This window comes from Bos taurus, chromosome 16, assembly GCF_002263795.3.
Source record: "Bos taurus isolate L1 Dominette 01449 registration number 42190680 breed Hereford chromosome 16, ARS-UCD2.0, whole genome shotgun sequence".
NCBI lineage: Eukaryota > Metazoa > Chordata > Mammalia > Artiodactyla > Bovidae > Bos > Bos taurus.
The window spans coordinates 42,937,560-42,960,846 of record NC_037343.1 but is presented as its reverse complement, the minus strand read 5'-3'; the positions used below and the strand labels follow the sequence as shown (position 1 = coordinate 42,960,846).

Sequence of the window (23,287 nt, the reverse complement as noted above, 5' to 3'; positions counted from 1 at the left end):
TGCAGGAAGGAGGAAGGAGCCGAGGGAGGAGGCAGAGGGAGGACCCTGCCAAGCGCCTGCCCAGTAGCCCTGGCTGCTTGGGGAGAGGGCTGGCCAGGGTGGGGGCCTGGGAGCCCCTGGAGCCATGCTGGAGGCCTGAGGCGTCTAGGCCAGGTAGCTTCTGAGCCTCCATGGGGCCTTCGGGCAGGGCTGGGCCCAAGTCCCCCACTGTCTGTTCCCAGCCACCTGGGAGCACTTGGCCCCATCCCAGAGGTGAAACTAGGCTGCCCTCTTCCCTCCCAGAGTTGAAGGGTGACAGACACCCTCCTCCCCTCCCTTGGCACAGGGAGCCCGGGCCTCCATGGAGGCTGTGCCGCGCTGCATAGCTGGGTCACTGCCAGCCGCTTGGGGCTGATTTCAAAAATAAAAGATAACTTGATAGATTTTTTTTTCCAGTTTTTATTGAGTGAAAATGTCAAACCTTGCATCAGTCATGCAAAAAAAAAATCAAATAAATAAAACACATATATTAAATTTCTAATAGCACTAAATTCAAGTGGAAAAATATTCAGTTCTTAATAACCAGGTGCCGAGGAGACCAGATTCAAGTAATCAGAGCACACGCTGTTCAGTTCGGTTTTCACGTTCTGCATTTTCGTCTCAAAACCTCTCTATATATCTCTATATATCTATATATGTATATACATATAGATATATACACACACATATGTGCATACATATTATTTTATATTTATATATATACACATACATAGTTATAAAACATTAAAAAGAGCATTGGTGGATCAAGCATTGTTTTCCCCACAGAAAGAAAATAAAACAAAAATTACACATTAAAATTCAAAATGAGCTAGCAATGGCTTATAGTCCTAGTGTGCAATATGAAGGTTACAAAAGGCTAGACTTCGCACTGTCGGCATCTTCTTTTTCTTTTTTTTTTTTGATTTTGCTACATTGAAAAAAATTTTATTTTCCTTTACAAAACTCCTTCCACAGACTCCACGGTTCTGTGGTCGGGCACAAAGTCTGGGCGAATGCTCAGCAGCAGCACATGGTGCCCACAGAATTCAGGAGGCTCTGGTAGGGGCTGTTCTAGAAAACCACTTGTTTCCTGTTGAATCAGGTACATCCGTCTCACCAGTCCCTCCCGCGTTCTCTCCAGTTCAGATGGTCCTGGCTTTCTGGCTGTGGGCAGCCAGGAGGACAAAAAAAAAAAATTGGGAAGAAAAGGAAAAAAAAAAAAAGCAAACGACTGCCCTGTCCGCCTCCAACAGCTGGGTCAGGCTTCCCCTGGAGACCCAGGGGTAGGAGGCTATGGTGACAGCCCCTCCCCAAGGCTGGACCTAGAGCTCTCCCTGTGGCCATGTCACAGGGTCCAACTAAGATGGGGCACGCGGCCTGACCTGGAGAGAAGGTGAACAGGAGAGGCCTTGGGCAGCGTGCCCTCAGTCCCTGTCGCCATCAGAGCCATCGGCTGGGTGTGTGCCTGGCAGGTGGGGGCCAGCTCTGGGGTAGGTGACCTCATCGTTGAAGGGGGCGGTGATGGGGGACAGGGGTGTATTTTGCAAAGGGAACCAAATCTGGGTGGGTTGAACCAGCAAAGAAGTATCCCAAACAAAATAATAAAACAAACTGGAAAAAAAAAAAAAAGCCCTATAAAGCCACACGCATAACCAATAGAGAAAAACTCAAATGTTAAATTAACTACAAACTTGTATCAACAGTAATAGTCCTTTTTTCTTGTCTCTACAAAATTCAAGTTAAAAGTTGGAATCACGCAGCTCCCATCAGTGCTAGTGTAAAGACAGACAGCCTCAACCTGGTTAAGGCCTCTAACTAAACGCTAAACAAAACCCCACGTGAGCAATTGCACTCGGGTCTCCAACCTCAGGGCTGGTCCGGAGGCGGTCTGTGCTCTGGGCGCCCGCCTGCTTTTTTTATTTTGTTCTGTGTAGAATAATAAACCTTTACAGGAAAAATACTGTACAACTTCCTCGAATTTTTTTCCATGTTGACTATTAAAGCCCCAAACAGTCGCATCCTTCCTGTTTTTACCACCTGGGTGGCGGAGACCCCCTGAGGGCCCAGCATCCCAGCACCGGCTGGCAGGCAGCGGGTAGGCCGAGGTGCCCCCTTCCCAGGCCCCAGCCCTCGGGGCTGACACCCGGCCAGGCCCCGCGCTGGGGGCCGAGTGCCCCAGAGCCCTCAGCTTGGCCAGTTCCAGGAGGTTCCCTCCGCGGTCCCTGTAGTGTCACCCCCCGGCCGCCTCCTGCCCCGCCCTCCCCCGGGGCCAGGAGGGAGGGTCTTAGCTGCACGAATGGGAGGCCCTGCAGATGCTACAGGTGCCCGCCCGCCTCCGGGGGTATGGGGCGGGGGTCACGGTGACCCCTGGCGCCCGTCCCAGCCCTGAGCAATGAGGAATCCCAGCGGCGCAGCGTGGGGTTGGGGGTGGGGGGCGGCAGGGTCAGCGCCCGCCTCACCCTGCGGGGCCCCTGTCCCACCCCGGACAAGAGCACCTTCTGTTTCCCTGAAGAAGATCCCCGGACCGCGGCGGAGGAGGGTCCCGCCCGGGCAGCTTCTGTCCTGCCGGCCGCCGAGCTGCCGCGAGGGCGGGCGGGCGCGGGGACGGCCCCGAAGCACCAGAGGAAGGCCCCCTCCCCCCGCCTCTGTCCTGAGACGGACTCGGGGTCCGGAAGCACCGGCGGGGCGCACGGGCCCACCCGGGCCGGAGCGCCTCCCGACGCCGGGACGCGGCCGACACCTAGCTCTGGACAAGGGAAGCTTTACAGATAAATACCGTTTCTTACAAAATTAATAATAATAATAACAATAGAATAAAGCGGCAAGATCCCGAGGGCGCCGCGCGCGCCCGGCCCCCCCGACGCGCCACCCGCCGGGCGGCTACGGGGAGGCTACGGGGAGGCGGCGGCGGGCGCGGGCCCGGGGGGCGCGGGGGCGCCGAGGGCCGCCAGCTCCGGGCTCCGCGACCCCGGCCCCGCCGCCACAGCCGGCGCCTCGGGCAGCGACTCCTCCGAGTCGGTGCGCAGGTCCTCGTCGTCCTCGTCGTCGTCCTCGTCGTCGTCCTCGTCGTCGTCCTCCTCCTCGTCGTCGTCGTCATCGTCCGCCTCCTCGTTCAGCTCCAGCTCCTCCTCGTCGTCCTCCTGCGACGACTCGCCGGCCGCTGGGCCGGGCGCGGCGGGACCGACGCGGGGCCCCGGGGCGTCGGGCGGGCCGGGGTCGTCGCTCGGCCCCAGCGCCGGGCCGGGCAAGAAGAGCAGGGTGGCGGCGGCGGGCTCGGCGCCGGGCGGGGGCGCGCCGTCCAGGCCGGCGACGGCGGCGGCGGCGGGGCCGGGCGCGAGGCCCTCGGGGCCGGGGGAGGCGGCGGGCGGCTCGCCGCGCTCCTGCTTCTCGTGCTTGCGCTTGTGCGAGTCCATCTGCGACATGCCCACGACCGTGTGGCGGCAGCCGGGGTAGGTGCAGTGGAAGTGCGAGCACTTGAGCTTGTACTTGCAGTCGGGCACGGCGCAGTCGGCGCTCGAGCTGAACTGGCAGAAGCCCGCCGCGCTGATCACGTCCTGCTTGCCATGGTGCTTGCGGTGCGCCGTGACCTTGGTGCTGTCGGTGCAGCGAAAGCGGCAGCGCAGGCAGTGGAAGTGCGTGCTGCTCCCTGAGAAGGGGCAGTCGGCGAAATGGCAGCTGAGTGAGGCCTTGAAGCGCTTGAAGTCGTCCAGCACCAGGTTGTCCACGCGGTCGTGGTGCTGCGCGTGCTTGTACATGTGCGTGCGCCCGCAGAACTTGTAGCCGCAGTTCTCGCGCGTGCAGTGGTAGTGGGTGACCTTGAGCGAGAACTGGCAGGCCGCGTCCTTGCAGTCCTCGTAGAGGTCGAAGCGCCTGAAGCCCTCGAGCATCATGCCCTCGTCCAGCATCTTGCGTGAGGAAGCAGTCTTGCGCCGCTTGCCAAATGGAGACATGTCCTCAATGATCCAGAAGCGCTTTTTGGCCCCCGAGGCTGTCGGCATGGAGATGGTGTTCCCTGGGGAGGGGGGCTTGATCAGCGCGGGCACCATTCCCAGGATCACACTCACTCGTGGCCCCTGATCCTGGCTCGCTGGCCAGGGGGCTGCACTCGATGACAACCCCTCGGTTCCCCGTGGCTCCCGGGCCTCTCCCGTGACCCGCCCCCCAGGATAGCCGGTGGAGCCCCAGGCTTCCCCCTTAGTCATCCCTGTCTGCAGGCTGATCGCACAGGCGTCCACCCTCGTGGGTGGCAGAGCATGCAGCTCTGGGGGATGTGGTGGCTGCTTCCTGGCCCGTTTGGGTGGGAAGTGAGGACACGTCCTGGCGCTAATTGAAGCTGAAGGGGGAATCTAGGTCGGCAGTGTAATTACCCAAGTTGGACCGGGGCCAGACGCCATCATGTGCCTGCCTCTAATGAGGGACAGGCCGGCTCCTTCTCCCTCCTGCTAACCAGTTTCCCGGGCTGCCCGCCTGTCTGCGCCTGGGACCAGCCTGTTTGCCACAGGGATGCCGAGTGCCTTGGAACTGTTTGCAGCAGTAACTCCCTGCCTCGTGTGCAACCTTCTCCTTGGTACCAGAAGGTTTTTAATGTCTTGGGCTGGGAGAGGGCAGGTATGCTGAGCAGCCAGGACTGGAGCACAGGCTTGGCCGGCAGATGGGCCACACTTGTGCTCTCCCACCTGGTCCCAACTGCCTCGCTGGGCTCAGGATGCCCCGTTGCCACCCACAACTGCACTGTTCGGTCATGCATCCGAGACCACTTTCTGCACAGGCAGCTGGGGAAAGGGTGGCTGTCCCAGTCACTCCCTGCTCCACACCCCAGGCCTGGCCCCCCCACAGTGGGCAGGGTAGGCACCGTCCAAGCTCCCCCAACGCGTTGACCCACCCAGCCCTCTCTGAACCTGTCTAGAACACCCACCCCAGGCACCAGGCTTCAGTACCACCCATCTTGGGAATAGACCCAATCCTCCCCCATCCCAGCCCCTCAGCAGGTGGAGAGAAACAAGGACTGTGATGGACTGGGGTACCCAGCATGAGGCAAGGGAGGGTCTGGGGCCTGGGGATCCAGGTGGGTGAGGAGTAGCTGCTTTGGATTTGAAATCACTGGTTATGCCAGCAACAGAACAGGGGCTTAACTCCATGAGGGGGAACCCTCTGCCGTGCTCTTTGTCAACCCCCTGGGGAAGAACAAATGGAAGAGGCAGAGCTGGGGTGGTGCAGCAAAGGGCAGGGGCGGGCAGGTCCCGTGCCTGCCGGGCAGTAGGTACAGGGTGAGGCTGGGAGTCACCTCTGCTATGAAGCACTGCCCGGGGCTCAGGCCTCATCCTGTGTGGCTCCAGGGATGGGGGTTCAGCCTGGTGTCAGGACCCTCCAAACCTGGGTGGGTCCCAGACATCAGGAGCTTTCCAAGAACATCTCTGTTCCTGCCTCGTCCTGGGTCCTGGGTGAATGCCCCAGAGCGCGGGAGACAGGCTCTGCTTTGCTGCAGGGTTGGGGGGGAGTGGGGTGGGCACGGCCATCTCAGGGTTCTGGCCAGTAGCTGAGATGGGGTGAGCCCCAGGGAGCCCTGGTGGTGATGTTCTGGCCTGCCGAGCAGGAACCAAGAGAAGGTGTCCTCGGGACAGGGGCCGGGCTGTCTGGTCTCGGGCGGGGTTGGGGAGAGGTGGGGCTAGGCTGTGAGGAGAGCAGGATGGCCCTGTCCTTGGCCTGGCAGGCCACAGACAAGGGCCAGATCCTGGACCATGGCCTTGGGGCTCGGCCAGGGTGATAAGACAGTGGTGGAGAAGGTGTGTGTGAGTTACCTGCGGCATCCTGAACTAGGGGGGCGTCACTTTTTACTGGAGATGGAGTGGCAGTGACAGGCGGGAAGCTGGGCGGGCTGCTGATGGGGTGGGCCAGGCCCCGGGTGGCTCCGAGAGTGGCACTGAGCAGAGAGTATGAGAGACAGGGTGGAGAAAAGAGGCATGGGAGGGAGGGGAGGGGCGCCCGGAGCACGGCCGGAGAGAAGGATGGGGTCATTGGGGGCTGCGGAGCCCCGCAGGCAGCCTCGTCACCGGCAGCAGCAGGAAGAGGAAGAGGAGGAGGAGGAGGAGCCGGGCAGCCTGGAGAGGGTGGAGAAAAGCAGAAAAAAAAAAAAAAAAAAGAAAACCAAAACAAAGAACAAACAAACAAAAGAACCAAAATGAGAAACCCAATGGCAGAAGCAAGTATGATATGAAAATACGTGGACAGATGAGCAGACAGATGCCACGAAGAAGAGAGGGGAGGGGGTGGCAGAGGAGAGAGACTAGGAGGGCGTGGCAGTGCAGGGGGGTGTCATGGTGGGCTGGGGAGGGCCCATGGGGAGGACCCCACTCTGGGGCCCAGGAACTGTGCTTGGGACCATGGCAGAGAGGCCAGAAGAGGGGCCAGGGCTGGGTGGGGCCCACCTGCCCCTCTGGCTATAGCTCTCAGCTCAAACCCGGGTCCTCTCCTGGAAATGGAAGCCGAGGGCAGAGTACGGGGGAGGTGGGCAGGACGGCAGAAGGTGGGGACCCATGTCCCACAGACCAGCCGGCCCGGCCACACACTGGCCTGTCCTCCTTTGAGGCCACTTGGCCATGATGCTCCAGTCCTGAGCCAGACCTGGCAGGAGGAGGGCCCGTCCCAGGCCGGGCGCCTCCCAGACCCTCGCGGCCCTGTCCTGGCCGCCTGCTCACCTGCCGCGGTGCTCTCGTTGCCCACAGGGGTGCTGGAGCAGCTTCGGTCCATGGTGGAGGACTCGGAGGACATGGCGCCTGGGCTGCAACCAGTATAATCCATGTACTCGTCTGTCTCGGTGTCCATCAGGCTTGGGGGGCCCTGAAAAGAAGCAGGGGGCCCCTGAGCAAGCTGGGCTGGAGGCGGTGCTGCCCACAAGGAGCATGTGGTCATTTCCGGCGGCTGCCAGAGTGGGACACGGATGATGCCCTCTGGCCCCCAGGCGGGGGAGGGGCGGCTCACCTGGGAGGAGGGTGCGCGATCGAAGTTCTTCCCCAGCATCCTCCGCATGTGCTTCCGGGCATGGGAGGTCATCTGGTGCTTGAGGAGGAAGGAGAACTGGCAGCCCTCCCGGATGCAGTGGAAGTGGCTGTTCACCTGGTTGTACTTGCAGCCTGTGGACACAGCCCCACTCGGCTGTGAGCTTTCCCTGCGGGCCAGCTGGCACTCATGGTACCCGCTGCATGGCGGGCACTGTTCTGGGCACGGGCACACATGCTAGGAAGATGGCGTATGGGGAAAGGGCACTTGCCCGTGATGGCGCTCCCCTAAGGAACCTCCCACCCCCCACTCCCAGAAAGTCCTCGGCCACCTGGATGTCCAGAGCCTGGGTCTCCCCGCCAGTCTAGCATGGACTTGCGGGACGATGGCAGGCTGGCCCCCTCCCCTGTGCCGCACATTGAGAGGTCCATGGGCTCCAGGGCAGGGGACCCTAGTGACCTGTCCACTTGATCAGCTGCCTCCCAGCATGCCATCTGTCCCCAGCTCTCCTTTGGGGACCCCAGGTGCTGCCCCCCACCCCCTGACCTTGTAGAGATGGCTGCAGGCCGGCTGGCCCTCTGCCCTGCCCCCACCCACCTCGGTTTTGTTCTGGGCTGACAAACACAGCGGCCAGACTGAAATGGTATCAGCAGAGGGCAGGTGAAGGCCTGCCCGTTGCCATGGCACCTGAGCTGGCCAGGTGTCTTATATCATCCCCCAGCTTTGTTTTGGCTCCAGCTACCACCCAAAACACCCCAACTGAGTCAATAACGGCAACTACAGAATCCCCGACACCTGTAAGCCGAACCCAGGACCAGCATGGGTCACCAAGTGTTGATATCTGTTGCTGTGATAACCAGCCCTCTCTCAGGCTCTGAATTATTTTTGAATGAATACCTGAAGGAAAGGTTTGTTTCCTTTCATTTCTGGCAGTTGACTTTGAATCTCTCAGCCTTCCCCTAGGTAATGGCCCACTGGCTGCAGGCAGTAGCCCCAATCTGTACCCACTGGACCCTGTGGCCGTGGCCACCTGAGTCACCTGGGCACAGGTGTCCGCACCCAGCCTGCCTGGCTCCCACCTGCTTTCCAGTGTCCGGTCTCCTCCTGGGCAGATTACTGCCCCATGTCTGCACGTGACACGTGGCTCCATCCTGAGGCAAGAGTGTGGACTCTGCATGGAGCCCGCTCCCCACAGCATCCTGGGGCTGGGGCCAGCGAGCTCCTCAGGGAGGCCTTGTTCTGGGGTTGGGGGCAGCTTCCTGGCCAACAGCCCAGCTCTCAGCAGTGAAGTTAACTCTGAAGCACCTGTCCCTGAGCTCAAGGTCACTTCTTGCCCCGTGGCCACCTCCTTCCAGGTCACCCCAGGTTACAAATGCCCTGGCCTGAACTGACCAAGTACCTGCTTGTCCCACCAGATCCCCAGCACCAAGCCTGGTGCCAGTCACAGTAGACAAAAAAGACCTCAGCTGCCACGTCTACCCCCCACCCCCTGCACCTCTTGCAACAGCAAAGAGCCTGGCCCATGGCTGCTCTTCAATAAACCTCTGTTGAGAGACTTCCCTGATGGTCCAGTGGTTATGAATCCACCTGCCAATGCAGGGAATGGGTTTCAACCTCTGGTCAGGAGACTAAGATCCCACGTGCCACAGAGCAAATAAGCCTGAGAGCCGCAACTACTGAGGCTGAACACCTAGAGCCTGTGTTCTGCAACAAAACAAGCGCATTGCCAAGCCCATGTGCCATAATGAGGGTGGTCCCTTGCTCGATGCAACTAGAGAAAGACCTCGCACAGCAAGAAGACCCAGCACAGTCAAATAAAAAAATAAAAATAATAAAAAAAATAAAATGTCTGCTGAGTGAGTGAATGAACAAATGAACATCATACAGCCCATTATGGATAAAAACCTAATAGTTAAAACCATGGAAAGACATCCCAGGGCAGAGAATGTCAGGAATTTTTAAAACTTACCTGCAAGGCCCTCTTGAAAAAGAAAAGAAACCAAGTCTGGAGACCAGAGATGAGGCTCCAGGCCATTGCCCTGGGGGTGACTGGAGTGTTCTGGGTCACCCTCACCCCTCTTTCCAGGCTTTTGGGGTTTTGACTGTTTTCCCAGTTTGACAATGCCTGGTCTGTGACATTTTAAAAAAAAACCCATGGAGCCTGATGTGTGGCAACAAGAAGTGGCACCCGGGCCTCTGGGGCCAGAGCCACAGCCCTGCCCACCGCAGCAGTTTCCTGCCCCCAGCCCTGGCCTGCGGTACCTAGCCTGCCGCACTCCTCGCGCTTGGTGAAGTACTTGAACCCATTGGCTGCCCGCCGCTCGGCTTTCTCATGCTTCTTTATGTGCCACGGCAGCTTGGTGGTGATGTTGGTCACAAAGTAGCAGCCGGTTCGGAGACAGTGGTAGTGCCCACGCATCCGGAACTCGCAGTGCTGCAGGGAGGGACAGGAAAGTCAGGACCAGGCAGGCAATGGCCATAAGCCCCACCTGCCCCAGGCCTCTGGGCTATGGCTGGCCTTTTGCATTTGTGTGTCCTTCCGCATTTAGAATCAGCAAACACAACTGTGTAAAGATCATTCACGTTTTAAAAAGCCATAAGTCCCTTCTGTCATTTGACTAAGGCATCCTATCTGGTGTCATACCAATCTCTCTAAACCCACACCCAGAGCAGACATCACTAATCTATCCCAGCACTCTTCTCTGTGTGCCCAGACCTGGGCAGACATCATTAATCTATCCCAGCACTCTTCTCTGCGTGCCCAGACCCAGGCAGACATCACTCATCTACCCTGGTACACCTCTTTGTCCGGATCTAGGTTCAGACTCCTCCTCAAGGCACTGTCAGGTGGCCCCTACAAATCTTGGAGGTAGGCCTTTATAATGAATCTGATCTGCCCTTCCTGTCTGGAGCACAGACAGTTCAATATCTGTCCAATGTTTTAAAATTCCAGGCCTCTAGAGAAAAGGAGCGTAGCCATTCCAGGATGGGCAGAATGATGCCAAGTGCCCAGTGGCTGTTCATCATAGAGTCATCACTGAGGGTTAGGATAAAATGACAGACCTCACCAAATGAGCACCAAGCTGAACTGCTGCCCAGGGGTCTCCAGGGACCTGGGGCAGACAGTGTCCTTTCCAGAGTCTGGAGGAAGCCAATTAAAAAGGGTGTGAGAAACAGAGTCTCTGCCAGGAGGAGCTGATCCATGGCCCTGTGCCTCCCTGCTCCCGCCCCAGGCCCCACCCTGCCCGTCCACCTTGCTGACCTGGTTGGGACAGAGGCACTGCAGGGAGTAGTAAGCAAACTGGTCTCGCACGTTCACCAGGTTGTTGTTGGGGTTGATGTGGTCCAGGCAGTGGGACTCGGCCTTGCCAGAGGTTTTGCAGACGTACTTGCAGTTCCCAAAGAGACAGTGGAAGTGGAACTTGTTGGCATACTTGCAGTCCGTTGCGAGGCAAGGATCGCTGGAATGAAACCACGGCCCAGGTCATTGGCATTCCCAGTGCCCTCCTCGCCGATGTCCTGACACTGGCTCACGCTGGGGTTCTTCTCCCCAGTCTCCCGTGGTGCCCTCAAGAGGAATGGCCCCAGGACTGCCCTCCTGCTCAACAGGGCCATTTGGCCAGAGGAGACTACAAATCCCAGCATGCAACCTTGCCCTCTTTTTAGAGCTCTGCTGGAGCATGAGGGATTGCGGTATGCAGGCTGCCCAGAGCACTGCATGCTGGGACACGTAGTTTCCACGGCCACACCTCAGGCTTATAGATAAGGATGGCTGCAATCATTTCTTGGATACGAAAATGAGAGATGGTGCTGCCAGCCTGGCGGGATGCCAGCGCAAGCCTGGCTGACGTGGCGCGAGCGCTGCCCTGGCTGTGGCTGACTGACAGCATGCAGATGGGTGGGCAGCCCTACCAGGACGCTTTGCTACCGCGGGGCCTCAGCCAGTGGGAACCTGTGCCTGGTGTCAGGTCCTGGTTCCAGGGTCAGCTTGGAGCTCGGGGCTGCCCACCCACGCAGAGAACGCAAGCCAGCTCAGTGGTGGGGCGGGGTGCCCCGTGAGCCCTGCCCTGCCTGTCCTGAGCGGCAGCCCCCCGCCCCAGACCCCTGCTTCCCAGGCTTCTGGCAGTAGTGGAGGGTACTGTGCTCTGGCTTCTACCCTTCCTGGCCTGGCTGACAACACGGCTGCCCTCTACATTCACATCAGGCCTGGGTGGAAACTCTGACCAAGGCCAGGATGCTAAGAGGGCTGGGGAGGTGAACAGAGGAAGGGAAGGTGGGGAAGGGTCAGAGCGGAGGGCAGGTGCCCTTCTGTGCCGTGGGCCCAGCCCCAAGTGCTCAGACAGGGAGGACAGCTGCCACTCAGGCGGTGTGTGTTCACATCCAATTTATTACTTTTATTGAGAACAGGAAGCCACACGCATCATGATACAGAGTCACCGTTCTCGCCGCAAGGAGCCACCCCATCCATTGAGGAAGGTCCCTTCCACCCCCTGAGAGCTCAGGCTATTGTGCAGGTGGGCGGGAGCCCAGAGGAGGGTCTAGCCCCTTTGCCCCTGCCCCCTGTGACTTGGCTTGCCCTGCAGAGATTCAGTTGTGGGCGGGAACCACAGAGACCAACAGGGAGGCCCAGAGGGAGACGTAGCCCTCGTTGCTGGGTGAGGCCCACCCCTCCCAGCCCACCCTGGCTGGTCCTCACAGCATTGCCACCGGTCTCTCCAGAACCGTGGCCACTACCTCCACCATCACCCCCCACCCCGGCCGCTTGCTCCAGGAACAGGCAGTGAGGTCTGAGCAGCAGCAGCAGCAGCTTTGGCTAGAAGGACATGACCTGGTGACCGGGTCCCAGAGATGCTGGGGACAGCCGGGGCTCCTGCAAGACGAGGAGCAGTGCCTCCTCAGTGGCCCTGGCTAGCACCTACTCCCAAGACACCCGGGGGAGACAGGACTCCCGGTTCATCGAGGGACTCACTTCTCCTGGAACTGGAGGAATCCGGGTTTGACCTGGGGCTTGGCGTTCTCTAGAGAAGTCGTTGCCAAGGGCGAAGTGGGCAGGTGAGGCACTGATGCTGGAATCTGAGGCATCTGGGGTATGGTGGAAGCCAGCTGCTTCCAGGCGAGCAGGGTGGGGGTGGAGGGCACGGCGGCCAGGCTGGGAGTGGGCCCCTCGAGAGAGGAAGCCGTGGCTGTGGTGACGGGTGGCGCTGGAGGGGACGCGGGGGCCAAGGAGGGTTTGGTCTCAGCAGCCGAGGCCGGGAAGGCAGCCTCTGGGTTTCCTTTCACTGCTCCTCCCTCCGTCCGGAAGTGGAAGCTGTGAGAGGCAGAAAAGGGTGTCTCAGGTGGGGGTGGAGAGCGCCCTTCCCCATGCACCTGCCTGCCTGCCTGAGGGCAATCCCATCTCAAGACTAGGGGGCCGGTGCCCCACCTTGTCTTCAGTGCCAGGTGCTGCCAGGAGGGAAGGACTGAAAGCAAACGGCTCTTGGGCTCCTGGTTCTGTCCTAATGACACCTCCTGGTGACCTTCTAGATGCGCTGTCCCTAGCTCCTCCCTACTAGGGACACAGCAAGTCCCGGCTCAGGAAACCCACCCTTCAAGAACCTGCTCTGAGATTTAAAGATGGGTCTCAGGCCAAGAGCTGGAGCTGCCTAAGCACTGAGAAGAGCCTGACCTGCGGCTTAAAGAGCAGTGAAGATCTGTTTTAAATGTTTACAAGTTCTGGGTTCAATTACAGCAGACGGTTGGGCTTGCTGCTTTTCAGCTCAATGAACTTTACAAATTAATTTCTTTTATTTTTAGGTCAAAGAGAATCTACAAATGCAGTATTGTGGCTTGGAAAGGCCTTCACCTGGCGTCCCTGCTGTGGTCAGAGTTGGGTCTGCAGGAGGGCTGAGGGCTACATGGGGGTGGGTCTGGGGGCGGAAGGGGCTCCTGCTCCAGGTGGGGCCTGGGTGGGCTGAGGGGGTCTCATTGGGGGCTGAGCTAGTGGGAAGATGGGAAAGTCTGCCTTTGGCCAGGCAGCACCGCCTGAGAAGCCAGCTCAGCTTCTGAGGTCTCAGGGGTCCTGCTTGGAAGGCGGTTAGAGGCCTGTGCAGCCCCGAGCCCTGAGCCAGGCTGGGATGAACAGGGCTTGGTTTACACGGGTCCCCGACCCCCACTCACTTGGCGTGCTTGATGGCCCCGTCCAGGGTGCTGAAAAGCGCGCCGCACTCCTCCACCACGCAGTGGAAGTGGGCCTTGTGGAGGAAGTCACACTGGGCGTTGCAGAAGTCCTTGGTGCCAAACCTGGCAGAGGAGCCAGCCGCTTAGAGGAGACCCCGGGGCTCTGGGCAGGCCAGGGTGGGTGGTGGGGCTGGCCCCTGGCCCCTGGCCCCCGGGACTGGTGGGCTTGGCCCTCCCCTCTCCCTTGCTCACCCAGAGCCCCTCACCTGCGAAGGTACACCTTCCAGGGCTCTGACAGCTTCTCCTGAACCATCGCCTTCACAGCCTTGCCCAGGAATGGGGGGGACTCCCCAGCGGGGCCTCCCTCTGTGTCCGTCTTGACGTTCAACAGGCTGCCGAGGTTGGGGCTGCCCTGAGACATCTGCCAGGAGGACAGGCCCAAGCTTCAGGCTGGGGACCTCAGGACACTTGGCCCGACTGCCCTAGGACGAGCAGCAGCTCTAGGCTGCTTGGATCTCCCCAAACTGACCAGAGCATCACGGTGCTGGCAGCTGGGAGGAGAGGAGGCCCGACCCCACGCAGCTTTGGCTGCACAGGAGCCCACAATGAATGGATGCCGCCGCAGGCAGCCTGCTGCGCCTCCTCAGCCCCACAGAGCTGCCAGGGCTCCGCCACACAAACCCCGTGCTGCTAGGAGCCATCACTCAATCTGTGGCCGAGACTCAGGGCACACACTCCAGCCCAGCTTTCCCCAGACTTCGCGGCTCCCTGGTTATTTTCCTGCCAGGTTTTCAAAAGAAGTGCAGGAGGAGGAGGGATGCGGGGGAACCCCCACGAATTCCTTGAGAACAAGAGAAGGCACACAAAGGAGGAGCCGAGAAGGAGGGAGGGAGGCTCACGGGGTGAGAGCAAGACAGGCAGACTGCCGCTGGGAGCGGAGGGGGGCGGGGAGCCCGTGGAAAAGCTCGACCCACACGGGCGGGGTGCAGGGCTCCGACAGGAAGGAACAAGGGGGTGCAGGGAGCAGTGACCCCAGGATGGAAAAAGGGGGCAAGAGAGCAACCAGGGGAGGGGGAAAGGTGGAAGGCTTGGGCGCCCTGGAGCCAAGGCCAACAGGAGCCCAAGGGCCCAGTGGGACTCCCACCCAGTGAGGTCCGGCCCAGACCTAGCTCCCTCCTCGGCAGTCACTTGTGTACAGTAACCAAATTAATCTTGCCGTAGTCAAATTTATCATGTGAAGGGGGGAAAATATATTTGAGATGATGTATAATTTACAAAGACCCTGCATTATTTAAAATAAATATTCTGGAGCGACCTCTGCAGAAGGCGTCCAAGACCATTATTCAACCCGAAAAGTGGAAATTGATGCTTTGCTCCCACTTTAATCCCCCCCCCCACCTTTTTAAACAAACAAAAAATATATAAAATAAATAAAATTAATAACTAAGAGCAAAAGAAGTTAGAGGGCTCTGGAAAAGCTTTAGGAACCCTCCATCTGAAGGGAAAAAAAAAGGGTGTCAGAGGCTGGAATATATTTCTTCAGCCAGTTCATTAAATTAATTTGTAAGCAGTGGCTCTGAAATTATATCCGATGAAAAATGGCCTCAAAATTTAAATGGTACAAACTCATCTTATTAGAGGCAAAACATTAAAAAACAAACACATCCCCCCCACCCCCCAGCATAGCTTTAATTTCTCTGGGTGGGGGAATGGGAGGCGTGTGATGGATGGTTCTTACCTTATTCATAAGCGAGGATAAAAGAGATGAATTTGCCGGGACTGCGTGGCCATTTGATTCATTACTGGAACACACAAACCAAGGGGCTTTAGCTCAGACGTTCGTGGGACCGAGCCCGGAGAGTCACCCCTCCCAGTCGGCCCATGGGGCACTGGCCCCGCCCAGCTACATTTCCCGGGGCAGGTGGGTGACCCCTGGTCAGGAGAGGTGGGCCCCTGGCCCCAAGGGGTCTGGCTCTGAGGGTGCTGTCCCCAGAGCCTCCTGCAGGGGGCAGAGCTGGGAGGCCTGGGCCTCCCCTCACCTGGGCTCCTTCAGAGTCAGGTCTAAACTGCGGTCCTGGGAGGCCTCGTGGGGACCTGGGGCGCCAGCACTCTCACCGGGCTCCTGCTTCACCGGGGCTGGGGGGAACCTGGCAGGGGTGGCCTGCTGCCCGTTTCCTACAGGGGAGGGGAGGGAAGACGGTGTTAGAGGGACCGAGGGCTTCATAGGGGCACCAACCGGAACCCCCCAAGGGGAAGACGGCGGGCCGGGTGGGCTGAGGCCCTCGGGGAGCCTTGACTGCTGGTCAGTGGTTCTCCCCACTGACAAGATCGCTTGTGACGCTTCCCCCTGTGTGGCAATTCTTCAAGTGATAATTATTGCAAAATTATGTCAAAGTTGTCCTGGCTCAGGGCCTCCTGGAGGAGAAGGGCGGTAGGCTGGGGAGGGGGCTGGGACGGGGGTGGGGGCCCTTCATTTTCTCCACCGACTGTCACAGTCAATTTGTGGGGCTGCCGCTTAGGCTTTTATTAAAGACTCTGTTAATGCTGAGGGAAAGTGGCAGATCTAGACTGGGAGCTGCGCCCCCTCCGCGGGTCCCGTCCCCACTGTTGCCGGGGCGACGGCCCTGCCTTCCACTGAGCATGCCCAGGAGGGGCATCTGCTGTGTCAGGGCTATGGAAGCTGACAGCCAATCAGAGCGGTTCAAACTATGTGACCTCGCCCGTCAAGCTGTCCAGGGCAGGGATATGAGGCCCACCCTTGCCAGGCAGGGCTGGATGGGGTGGGTGGGGGGAGCGGGCGGGGTGTGGGCATGGGTGCAAAGGCTGGAGCTGGGTGGGCAGAAGACTCAGGAGGCCAAGCAGAACAGGGCCAAATAAGTTGCTGACAGGAACATGTCCACGGAGCCTTTCCCCACAATCCCCAGTGACTGAAATATTAATCTGCCCCAAGGCGCTGCAGCTGACAGAGAGCTGCTTCACAGACAGCAAGTGTCATTTTATTAAAAAATAAAGGAAAATGGCCCCCTCCCCTTCACTTGACCTTTCTTTTCGGGGAAGGAGCTTTTTCTTAAGAAAAGAAAGTACTTGACAGCCTGGCCACCAAGCCCTGTGTGGCCCCAGCCTGCAGGCACCTGACCAGAGGTGCACGGCCCTGGGCAGTCTGGCCTGACCCTCCCGACACGTGGAGTAGAAGGTGGGTGTCGGCTGACAGGAGTATCCCAGTGGGAAGACGCTCTAGTTTTCAGAACTCAGAGTCCACATTCCAGGAGCTGCCCAAAGCCACTAGCGCAGGGTCCCCAGGGAAACAGGGCTCTGACCCTCCAGCCAGCTCAAGCTCGGGGGGACCACAGGGACTCTCAGTCTTGGTGAGTCTCGAGACATTTTCAGGAGCCAGACTACTGAGGGCCAACTTGGCCACCTCCCAGGGGGTGTATTTGGGATCAGTATATCCCCCCACTATTCCATCAGCTCTACAAGGCAAGGACTTTGTTGTCTTCCCCACCATGTCCCCAGCCCCCAGCCTGGCTCCTGGCTCTGCAACAAGCTGCCCTCAGTGAGCAAAAGTGGTTGATGAATGGATGAATGAAGTGAGCCCGGTCCCAGACAAAAGCAGAACTCTTCTTAAAGATCTTACTAATGCTAATTACCTGGATGGGGGGAAACAGATAAAGAGGAGCAAGGGAAACAAAAAAGCCAAAAAAAAAAAAAAAAAAATTCAGAGGGGAAAAAAAGTAGAACAATTTTTTAAGGAGCAGAAAATTTGAGAGAAAGGGGAATCACTTTCCATGATGGGCCAGATGAAAGACAGAGACATGATCCTGGCAACTCCAACACAGCAGCCACTGACCGGATGTGGCTCAACTGAAAGAAACCCCAATCCAGGTCTTGGTCCCACTAGCCAATTTCAAGCACGCAACAGCCACGTGACAAGGGGCTACCATATTGAACAGTGCAGAATGGAACACCCCCACTATCACAGAACGTGCGACTGTTACAGTGCTGATGGAGAGCGAGAGCCTGGGCAAGGCATCCTTGGTCTCAAGGGGCTGTCCAGGCCGGAATCCCCTGAGCATCCCTGCAGTGCGGCCACCCTAGCCCTGGGCTGAAGTCGTGTCCCCTCCCATCATCTGGAGGAGGTCCCAGGGAAGCCTGGGGCTCAGGGACGGCTCCCACTGGGGCTGGACTTGTGACATGGCAGGGTAGGGGGAGCTTGCAGAGGCCCCGGGGATGCACAGGTACCCTGTGAGGCCGGGATTACTGCCCCTACTTCACAGATGAAAAGACAGAAACAGGAGTTGCCTGGGATGGGCAGGTCAGAGAAAGGGGCCCCAAAAAGGAAATAAAGAGGATGGAGGCAGAGACCAGGAAAGAGGGGTGCAGGGGACTTGGGGCCAGGGATAGAAAGGCCCCCTTGCCAAACACCCCTACTCTGCTCTGCGCGGGGGTCAGTGAGCTCCTGGGGTTGGAGAGGAGTGGGCTTCCCAGGCAGGGCCCAGCCTGCTCACCTGGGTCAAAGGGGGCAGAGGGCTTGAGGGCGGCTGCGGCCAGCCTGGCCATCATGGGCGAGATGAGGCCTTTGCTGGCTGAGATCCTCTCCATGATGGAGGCAGGGGGCACGGGGACTGAGGCAGCCCCCGCCGCCGCCGAGTCACCAGCTCCCGAGGCTGCCAGGGCGGGCGTGTCAGGGGTTGCTGAGCCTGCTGTCCCGGACGACATGGCACCCATGAGGCCGGGGGCACCCACTGGCAGGGAGGCGCTGCCCCGGCCAGGAAGGATGGGGAAGTAGGGTGCGGCGCTGGCCAGGCCAGAGTTGGAGAGGGCCAGCGCCAGGGGGATGGAGCTGGGCAGGCCCTGGGCCAGCAGCCCCGAGATCTTGCTGTTGGGAGGCTTGGTGGCGCTGGGCACGGCCTCGGAGGCGGCAGTGGCCGTGGCCAGGGAGGCGGAGGACTGCTGGCTAGTGGGGGAGGCGCTCAGGCTGGAGTTCTTGCTGCTCAGGGCCGAGAAGTCGACCAGGTCGTCGTTGCTGGACTCCTCGTGCTCCGTGTCCTTGGTGCCCAGCAGCGAGGGTGGCAGCCCCAGCACGCCGGAGCTGGAGGCGCGTATGTGCCTGCGCTCGTGCTTGCGCTTGTGCGAGGTCATCTGGCTGGTGGAGGTGAAGGTGAAGCCGCAGCCGGCGCGGATGCAGTGGAAGTGGTTGGTGGCCTTGCTGTACACGCAGCCCTCATACTTGCACTCCTCGTACTTGTAGAACTTCTTGAAGCCGTCCTTGGCGTAGGCGTCGTCCTTGATGTGGTAGCTTTTGTGCTTCTCGATGTCACACTTGTTCTTGAAGGTGAACGTGCAGCCGGGGCGCCTGGGGGTAAGGGGGGGCACATAGGGAGGCTGTCATGGGGCCTCGCAAGGTCAGGAGGACTCCCTGCCCTGCTCCCACGGTGGCCCCGGGAGGGATGGGCCTCGGGGTGGAAGACCAGGCTGGACACTCAGGCGGGGCCTCTGAGCAGCCCTTGGCTCCTGTTCCTACTGCCCTGAGGAGGCGGGGCTCCGAGCCACCCAGGGACCTGGGGCCCTGCCTTCCGGCCCTCCCCAGGCCAGGAGCCTCCCCAGCCGCCTCCGCTCACCTGCAGTGGAAGTGCGTGGTCTTCTGCCCGTAGAACTGGCAGTCGGCCGTGCCGCAGTCCTCGGTGGCACGGAAGCGCTGGAAGCCGTCGTTGATGAGCTGGGTGTTCTTCTTATGGAAGTTCTCATGGGTCATCACGTCTGACGTGCTCGTGTACACCTTGTTACAGCCCACCTGCAGGGGCCAGATCGGCAGTCAGGGGGGCCAGGCACCCGGTGAGCTCAGGGAGGCTGTTCCTCCAGGTGCAGTTGACCCCAGTGGGGGAGCTTCAGCACCCATCAACATCCAACTGGTGGGATTGCAGTTAATGAAGGATGACCCATCAGGCCCCCCAGGGCCTGGTCTGTGCTGAGTACAGTCTGTCTTCAGAGAGCCTGGGACACCTCCCCACACAGGCGTGGGAGTCCTGTGCTGCAGGAGGTAGCTTTTGGGTCCCCAATCTGTGGCTCTACCTCTGAAGCCCCCTGAGTGAGCAGGGCTGGACCCAGGGGCCTGGCAGTCACCTTTAGCCCAGGGACTTGCTTGGCGGACAGTTCCTGGCACCGGGCCCTCCCTACCCCACCCGAGCTGGGCCAAGGCAGGCAGCGTTGCCATATTGAGTAAAAACCAGTGGAATCCGAACACTCTTGAGGGCTGGGCCGTGCCAGTGTCTGCACCATCTCAGAGCCCGGAGAGCAAGCCCCCCTCTCCTCCTGGCCCAGGTTGTTTCACAGAGGCCATAACAACCCCCTGACAAATATCGGGGGAGGTGCGGCGGCTGCTATTTGCAACCCAAAGTCGCTCCCCCTGGACCTGACACCTTGAAAAAGCCCAGACTCTGCGTGGCATTAAAACAAAGAATTAAACAAAAACCTCCTCAGGAACCATTTGCAATGCTGCTCTTGGTGTTAAAGCCTGAAAAATGTCGGTCTGTATAAACAGCTCGCTGAATTGCACCCACACCAAGTATGGCCATGGGGAAGGCCCCACCCGGGCCCACCGGGCACTGCCCGAGCCTGAGCCCCAGAGACCCTCTCTGACAGAAAGGAGAAGGGGAGGCGCCCCGCCCTGGGCAGGCCAGCCTCCGGGGCAGGGTGGGGGCGAGGGTGGGGGCGGGGCACCTGCATGCAGTGGTAGTGGGTGCTCTTCCCGTTGAGGTGGCAGCCATGGTAGTAGACGCTGCAGTCGTCCAGCGGGCTGAAGCGCATGAAGCCGTGCTGCAGGGAGTTGTCCCGCTTCTTGTGCATGTTGTAGTGCCGGATCACGTCCTGCTTGCTCGTGAACCTCTGCCGGGAGAGGGCCTGGTGGGTGGGAGGCCGCGCCTGGCCCCAGGGCCCTCCTGTTCTCCTTACAAAGAACTCTATTTGGGTCGAGGCAGCCCAGACCGCCCCAAGGCCAGCACCCTGGACTTGGGAGGGAATAATTTAGAAGGTTCCAGAACCACAGATCCTTCCCTGACCTTCTCCATGTCTCTCCATCATCAGGCCCGGAAGCAGAGAAGATGAATCCGAGCCAGGCCTTTCAGCCAAGGCCTCTGACAGGTGACAACTCATTTTGTCTAGTATCACCAATGGGCCCTGCCAGGCTGGGCTCCCTGGTGAGACAGACCACCTGCATTCCCCTCTCATTTGCTTGCTCTGCACTCACCAGAGGATGAGCTTTGAACATAAGGGACAGTCTACCTGAACTTCAACATAATCATCTGTAAAATGGGGCAGTAGTACCAGCCTCATGAGGACACTGGAAAGAGCTGACTAGACAAGGTATGCAGGCTGTCTGAGAAGTCCTTGGTGCGTGGTGGACTCAGTGCATTGGAGCAAGAATAATTATTACTGGGGAGGCAGAGGGCTCCAGACCCCATCAGACACCTGTGGGCAGCAATCTGGGAATGTGGACAGGCTGGGAGTTTTTCTGGCCTCTCTTCCTGCCCAAGTCAAGTTCAGGTGGCCCAAGCAGAACCCAGCAGTCCTGTCCTACTTCCAGGAGGCTCCTCCGCTGCTGTGCCAGCCTGCAGGAGCACGGCCAGTGCCCACGGGACATACCTGGTAGTTGCACTCGGGGTCGAGGCAGTGGTAGTGCTCGCGGTACTGGTAGGCGCAGTGGATGTGGCCACAGTGCTGACTGCCTGAGAACCTGCAGGGAAGAGGGGGTGGGCTCAGGCCTCTCTGGATGCCAGCTCCAGGGTCCTCAGCCTCTGTGGCTGAGAAGAGTCTGTGTCTGTGCTCCAGAGGACTGCTTCTGGGGTGTGGGGGCCTTGGGTAGAGATCTGGAGGGGCAGAGGTAGCCCCTGTGTCCGTGAAGCAGAGGCTGAGAAGGCCAAGGAGAGTGAGGGGGCCGCTGGGAATCCCAGACCCACTGAGCTGCAGAATGAGCCTTATCTGCCCCAAGAGGGAATGCCGGGCCGGGTTGGGGGGCACAGAGGCCTGGTGCCAATGTTGCATGGAGGAAGCGGGGCCAAGGCAGAGGCCAGAGCAGGGTCAGGGGAAGAAGCCTAGGATGGGATGGGATGAGGTGGGGAAGGCATGAGCCCCAAGGCAGCCCAGCCGCTGTTTCTGCAGGTGCTGCCCTCCCACTCCCCACCCAGCGCCGGGTCAGGTGCTGGGGACCCCAGTCGGGCCAGCTCACGGCCCTGTGACTGAGAAGTGTTAAAGGGCTCTCTCTGTCCTGGGTTTTCTCGACACTTGAAACAGTCCAGAGTGATGAATTTTTAAAGCCCAGCATCTGTTTGGCTTCCCGTGGTAGGGAGCATGTTCTCCGGCCAACTCCCCAGCTTGGAGCCCCTACTAGCTGCCTGGCCACCACTGCCTGTGGTCCAGAGCGCCCTGGGCCATCTCCGGGGTCCAAGACTGCCAGAGTGGGGGATCCTGCAGCCTGAATGATGACCACCTGGGGAGAACACACCATGACAACTGTGGACACGGTGGTGGGCTCAGCCTGCCTGCCCCACCATGGAGCGAGTGAGGGGAAGCCTATGTAACGGGGAGAACCACTTGCGAATAAAGATTTAAGCTGAAGCTGCCAAAAGAGCCATCTGCTGAGGCACTAATAATAATGATAATAATAATAATAAAGAGAGCACAGCAAAGCTGAAAAGACAAGGAGGGACAGGAGGGAGACACAGAGAGGGACGGAGATTAGCAGAAAGACGGCTGCCGGGGCCTGGCCCGGCCAGGTGCTGCCCCAGCCAGGTGCTGCTCCGCCAGGTACTGCCCGCCGGGGGCCTGAGCTGGGGAATCTGATGAGGTGAAGTTTCTTCACCTGCCAAGCCCGCTGCCTTAAGGAGGTAAAGGGGCAGGCCTGCAGTCAGGTGGTGAGGGTCAAGGTCTAGCCTGGGGTTGGGGGGGGGTCGTTGCACACTGAGGCCACCTGCCCACACCCCTTCTTATCCCCTTACTGTTCCACAGTGGCTTGCATTGCCCTCCCTGCACCCCACCCCCACCAAGGCTCTGGATTAGCTGTGGAGGGGGGCCCTGTGCTCACCTGTGGCCGGGCCCTGCTAGCGGGCCCTTTCAGGTACCCGAGTCCTGCCTGGGGTACAAGCTACTTAAGGGTCTGTGGTCTGGACCCCATGAAGGGGGCGGGGGCTCTGAGATGGGGCAGAGGGCAGTCCCTGGAGGGAATCTGGAAGCAGGAGTGTGTGGGGGTAAGGAGGCAGCAGGCAGCTGATACTAGCGGTCAGATGGGCATGCGGTCCCACGGTCCCCAGCATTCCTACCCCGCCCACCTCTCCAGGGCAGTCTCCTCCCGAGGGGCCTACCTGGCAATATATTTCTGGTAAATGTTTACATCTTCAGTGACAGCTGGTTTATCTGTGGGCAATCCGTTCCTGGTGAGAGACACACAGGGCACAGCTGATGAGTGGACGAGGCGGCCTCCTGCCCCAGGCGTGTCTGGGGGCAGCTCCCTGCCGTGGGGTCCTGACCCTCATCTCCCTTGCTCTGTAGCATCCTGGGCACTTGAGGTGGGATGGGAAAAGTCCTTTGGCAGAAAACTAGCACAGCTGGGTTCAGTTGGCCCACCTTCGGCAAGGACTAGGCTGTCTCAAGCTGGCAGGGCTGGAGGGCTCCACCCTGAACATGGGTCTGACCTAGAGTCCAACCCTCAGGAGGCCTGGGAAGCTGGGGCCAAGCCCCTCTTGCACACAGCGGGGTCAGGACACTGCTGGCTGAAGAGGGGTACCAGGGACCACTGGGGAAGACCCCGGGGGAAAGGGCAAGAGCAGCACCAAGCAAGTGTGGCTGAGGGGTCGGAAAAGCCCCCCGACACCCCCTGTGCCGAGGGCGGCTCTCTAGACCAGCTCTCAGGTTTCTGGCCCTCCCCCAAGAGGGATGGCTGTGGGGAAAGGTATTCTCAGCCCCACACATGGATCCATCCGTCATTTTGCCACTGCCGAGGGCTTCACGTGGGGTCCGCCTGCCCCAGCCTCCTACCACCTCCTGCTGCCAGTCACACAGCCCAGGCTCTGAATCCAGGAGCCAAGGCCACCAGCTTGGAGCCCAGAACCCCCAACCCAGCGTAGGG

General features: G+C 59.6%; 1 protein-coding gene across 5 annotated transcripts in view; it reads right to left on the bottom strand.

The window, feature by feature from the left end:
* Positions 1 to 418: 418 nt before the first annotated feature.
* Positions 419 to 23,287, bottom strand: part of CASZ1 (castor zinc finger 1) — a 155,340-nt gene continuing 132,471 nt past the window's right edge. For 4 of the 5 annotated variants that reach the window (XM_059875712.1, XM_059875714.1, XM_059875713.1 and 1 more), the window contains 16 exons: positions 22,524 to 22,592; positions 20,809 to 20,899; positions 19,888 to 20,052; positions 18,789 to 18,961; positions 17,676 to 18,523; positions 15,210 to 15,345; positions 14,909 to 14,972; positions 13,437 to 13,591; positions 13,171 to 13,293; positions 11,984 to 12,322; positions 10,277 to 10,475; positions 9,277 to 9,448; positions 6,997 to 7,148; positions 6,714 to 6,855; positions 5,817 to 6,116; positions 419 to 4,030 (listed from right to left, as the gene is read on the bottom strand). In XM_059875712.1, coding sequence (XP_059731695.1) covers positions 2,910 to 4,030; positions 5,817 to 6,116; positions 6,714 to 6,855; positions 6,997 to 7,148; positions 9,277 to 9,448; positions 10,277 to 10,475; positions 11,984 to 12,322; positions 13,171 to 13,293; positions 13,437 to 13,591; positions 14,909 to 14,972; positions 15,210 to 15,345; positions 17,676 to 18,523; positions 18,789 to 18,961; positions 19,888 to 20,052; positions 20,809 to 20,899; positions 22,524 to 22,592 — 4,249 coding nt within the window. In that variant the 3' untranslated portion in view covers positions 419 to 2,909. The remainder of the gene's footprint in view (positions 4,031 to 5,816; positions 6,117 to 6,713; positions 6,856 to 6,996; positions 7,149 to 9,276; positions 9,449 to 10,276; positions 10,476 to 11,983; positions 12,323 to 13,170; positions 13,294 to 13,436; positions 13,592 to 14,908; positions 14,973 to 15,209; positions 15,346 to 17,675; positions 18,524 to 18,788; positions 18,962 to 19,887; positions 20,053 to 20,808; positions 20,900 to 22,523; positions 22,593 to 23,287) is intronic. The other variant, XM_024976726.2, reaches the window with a different exon arrangement.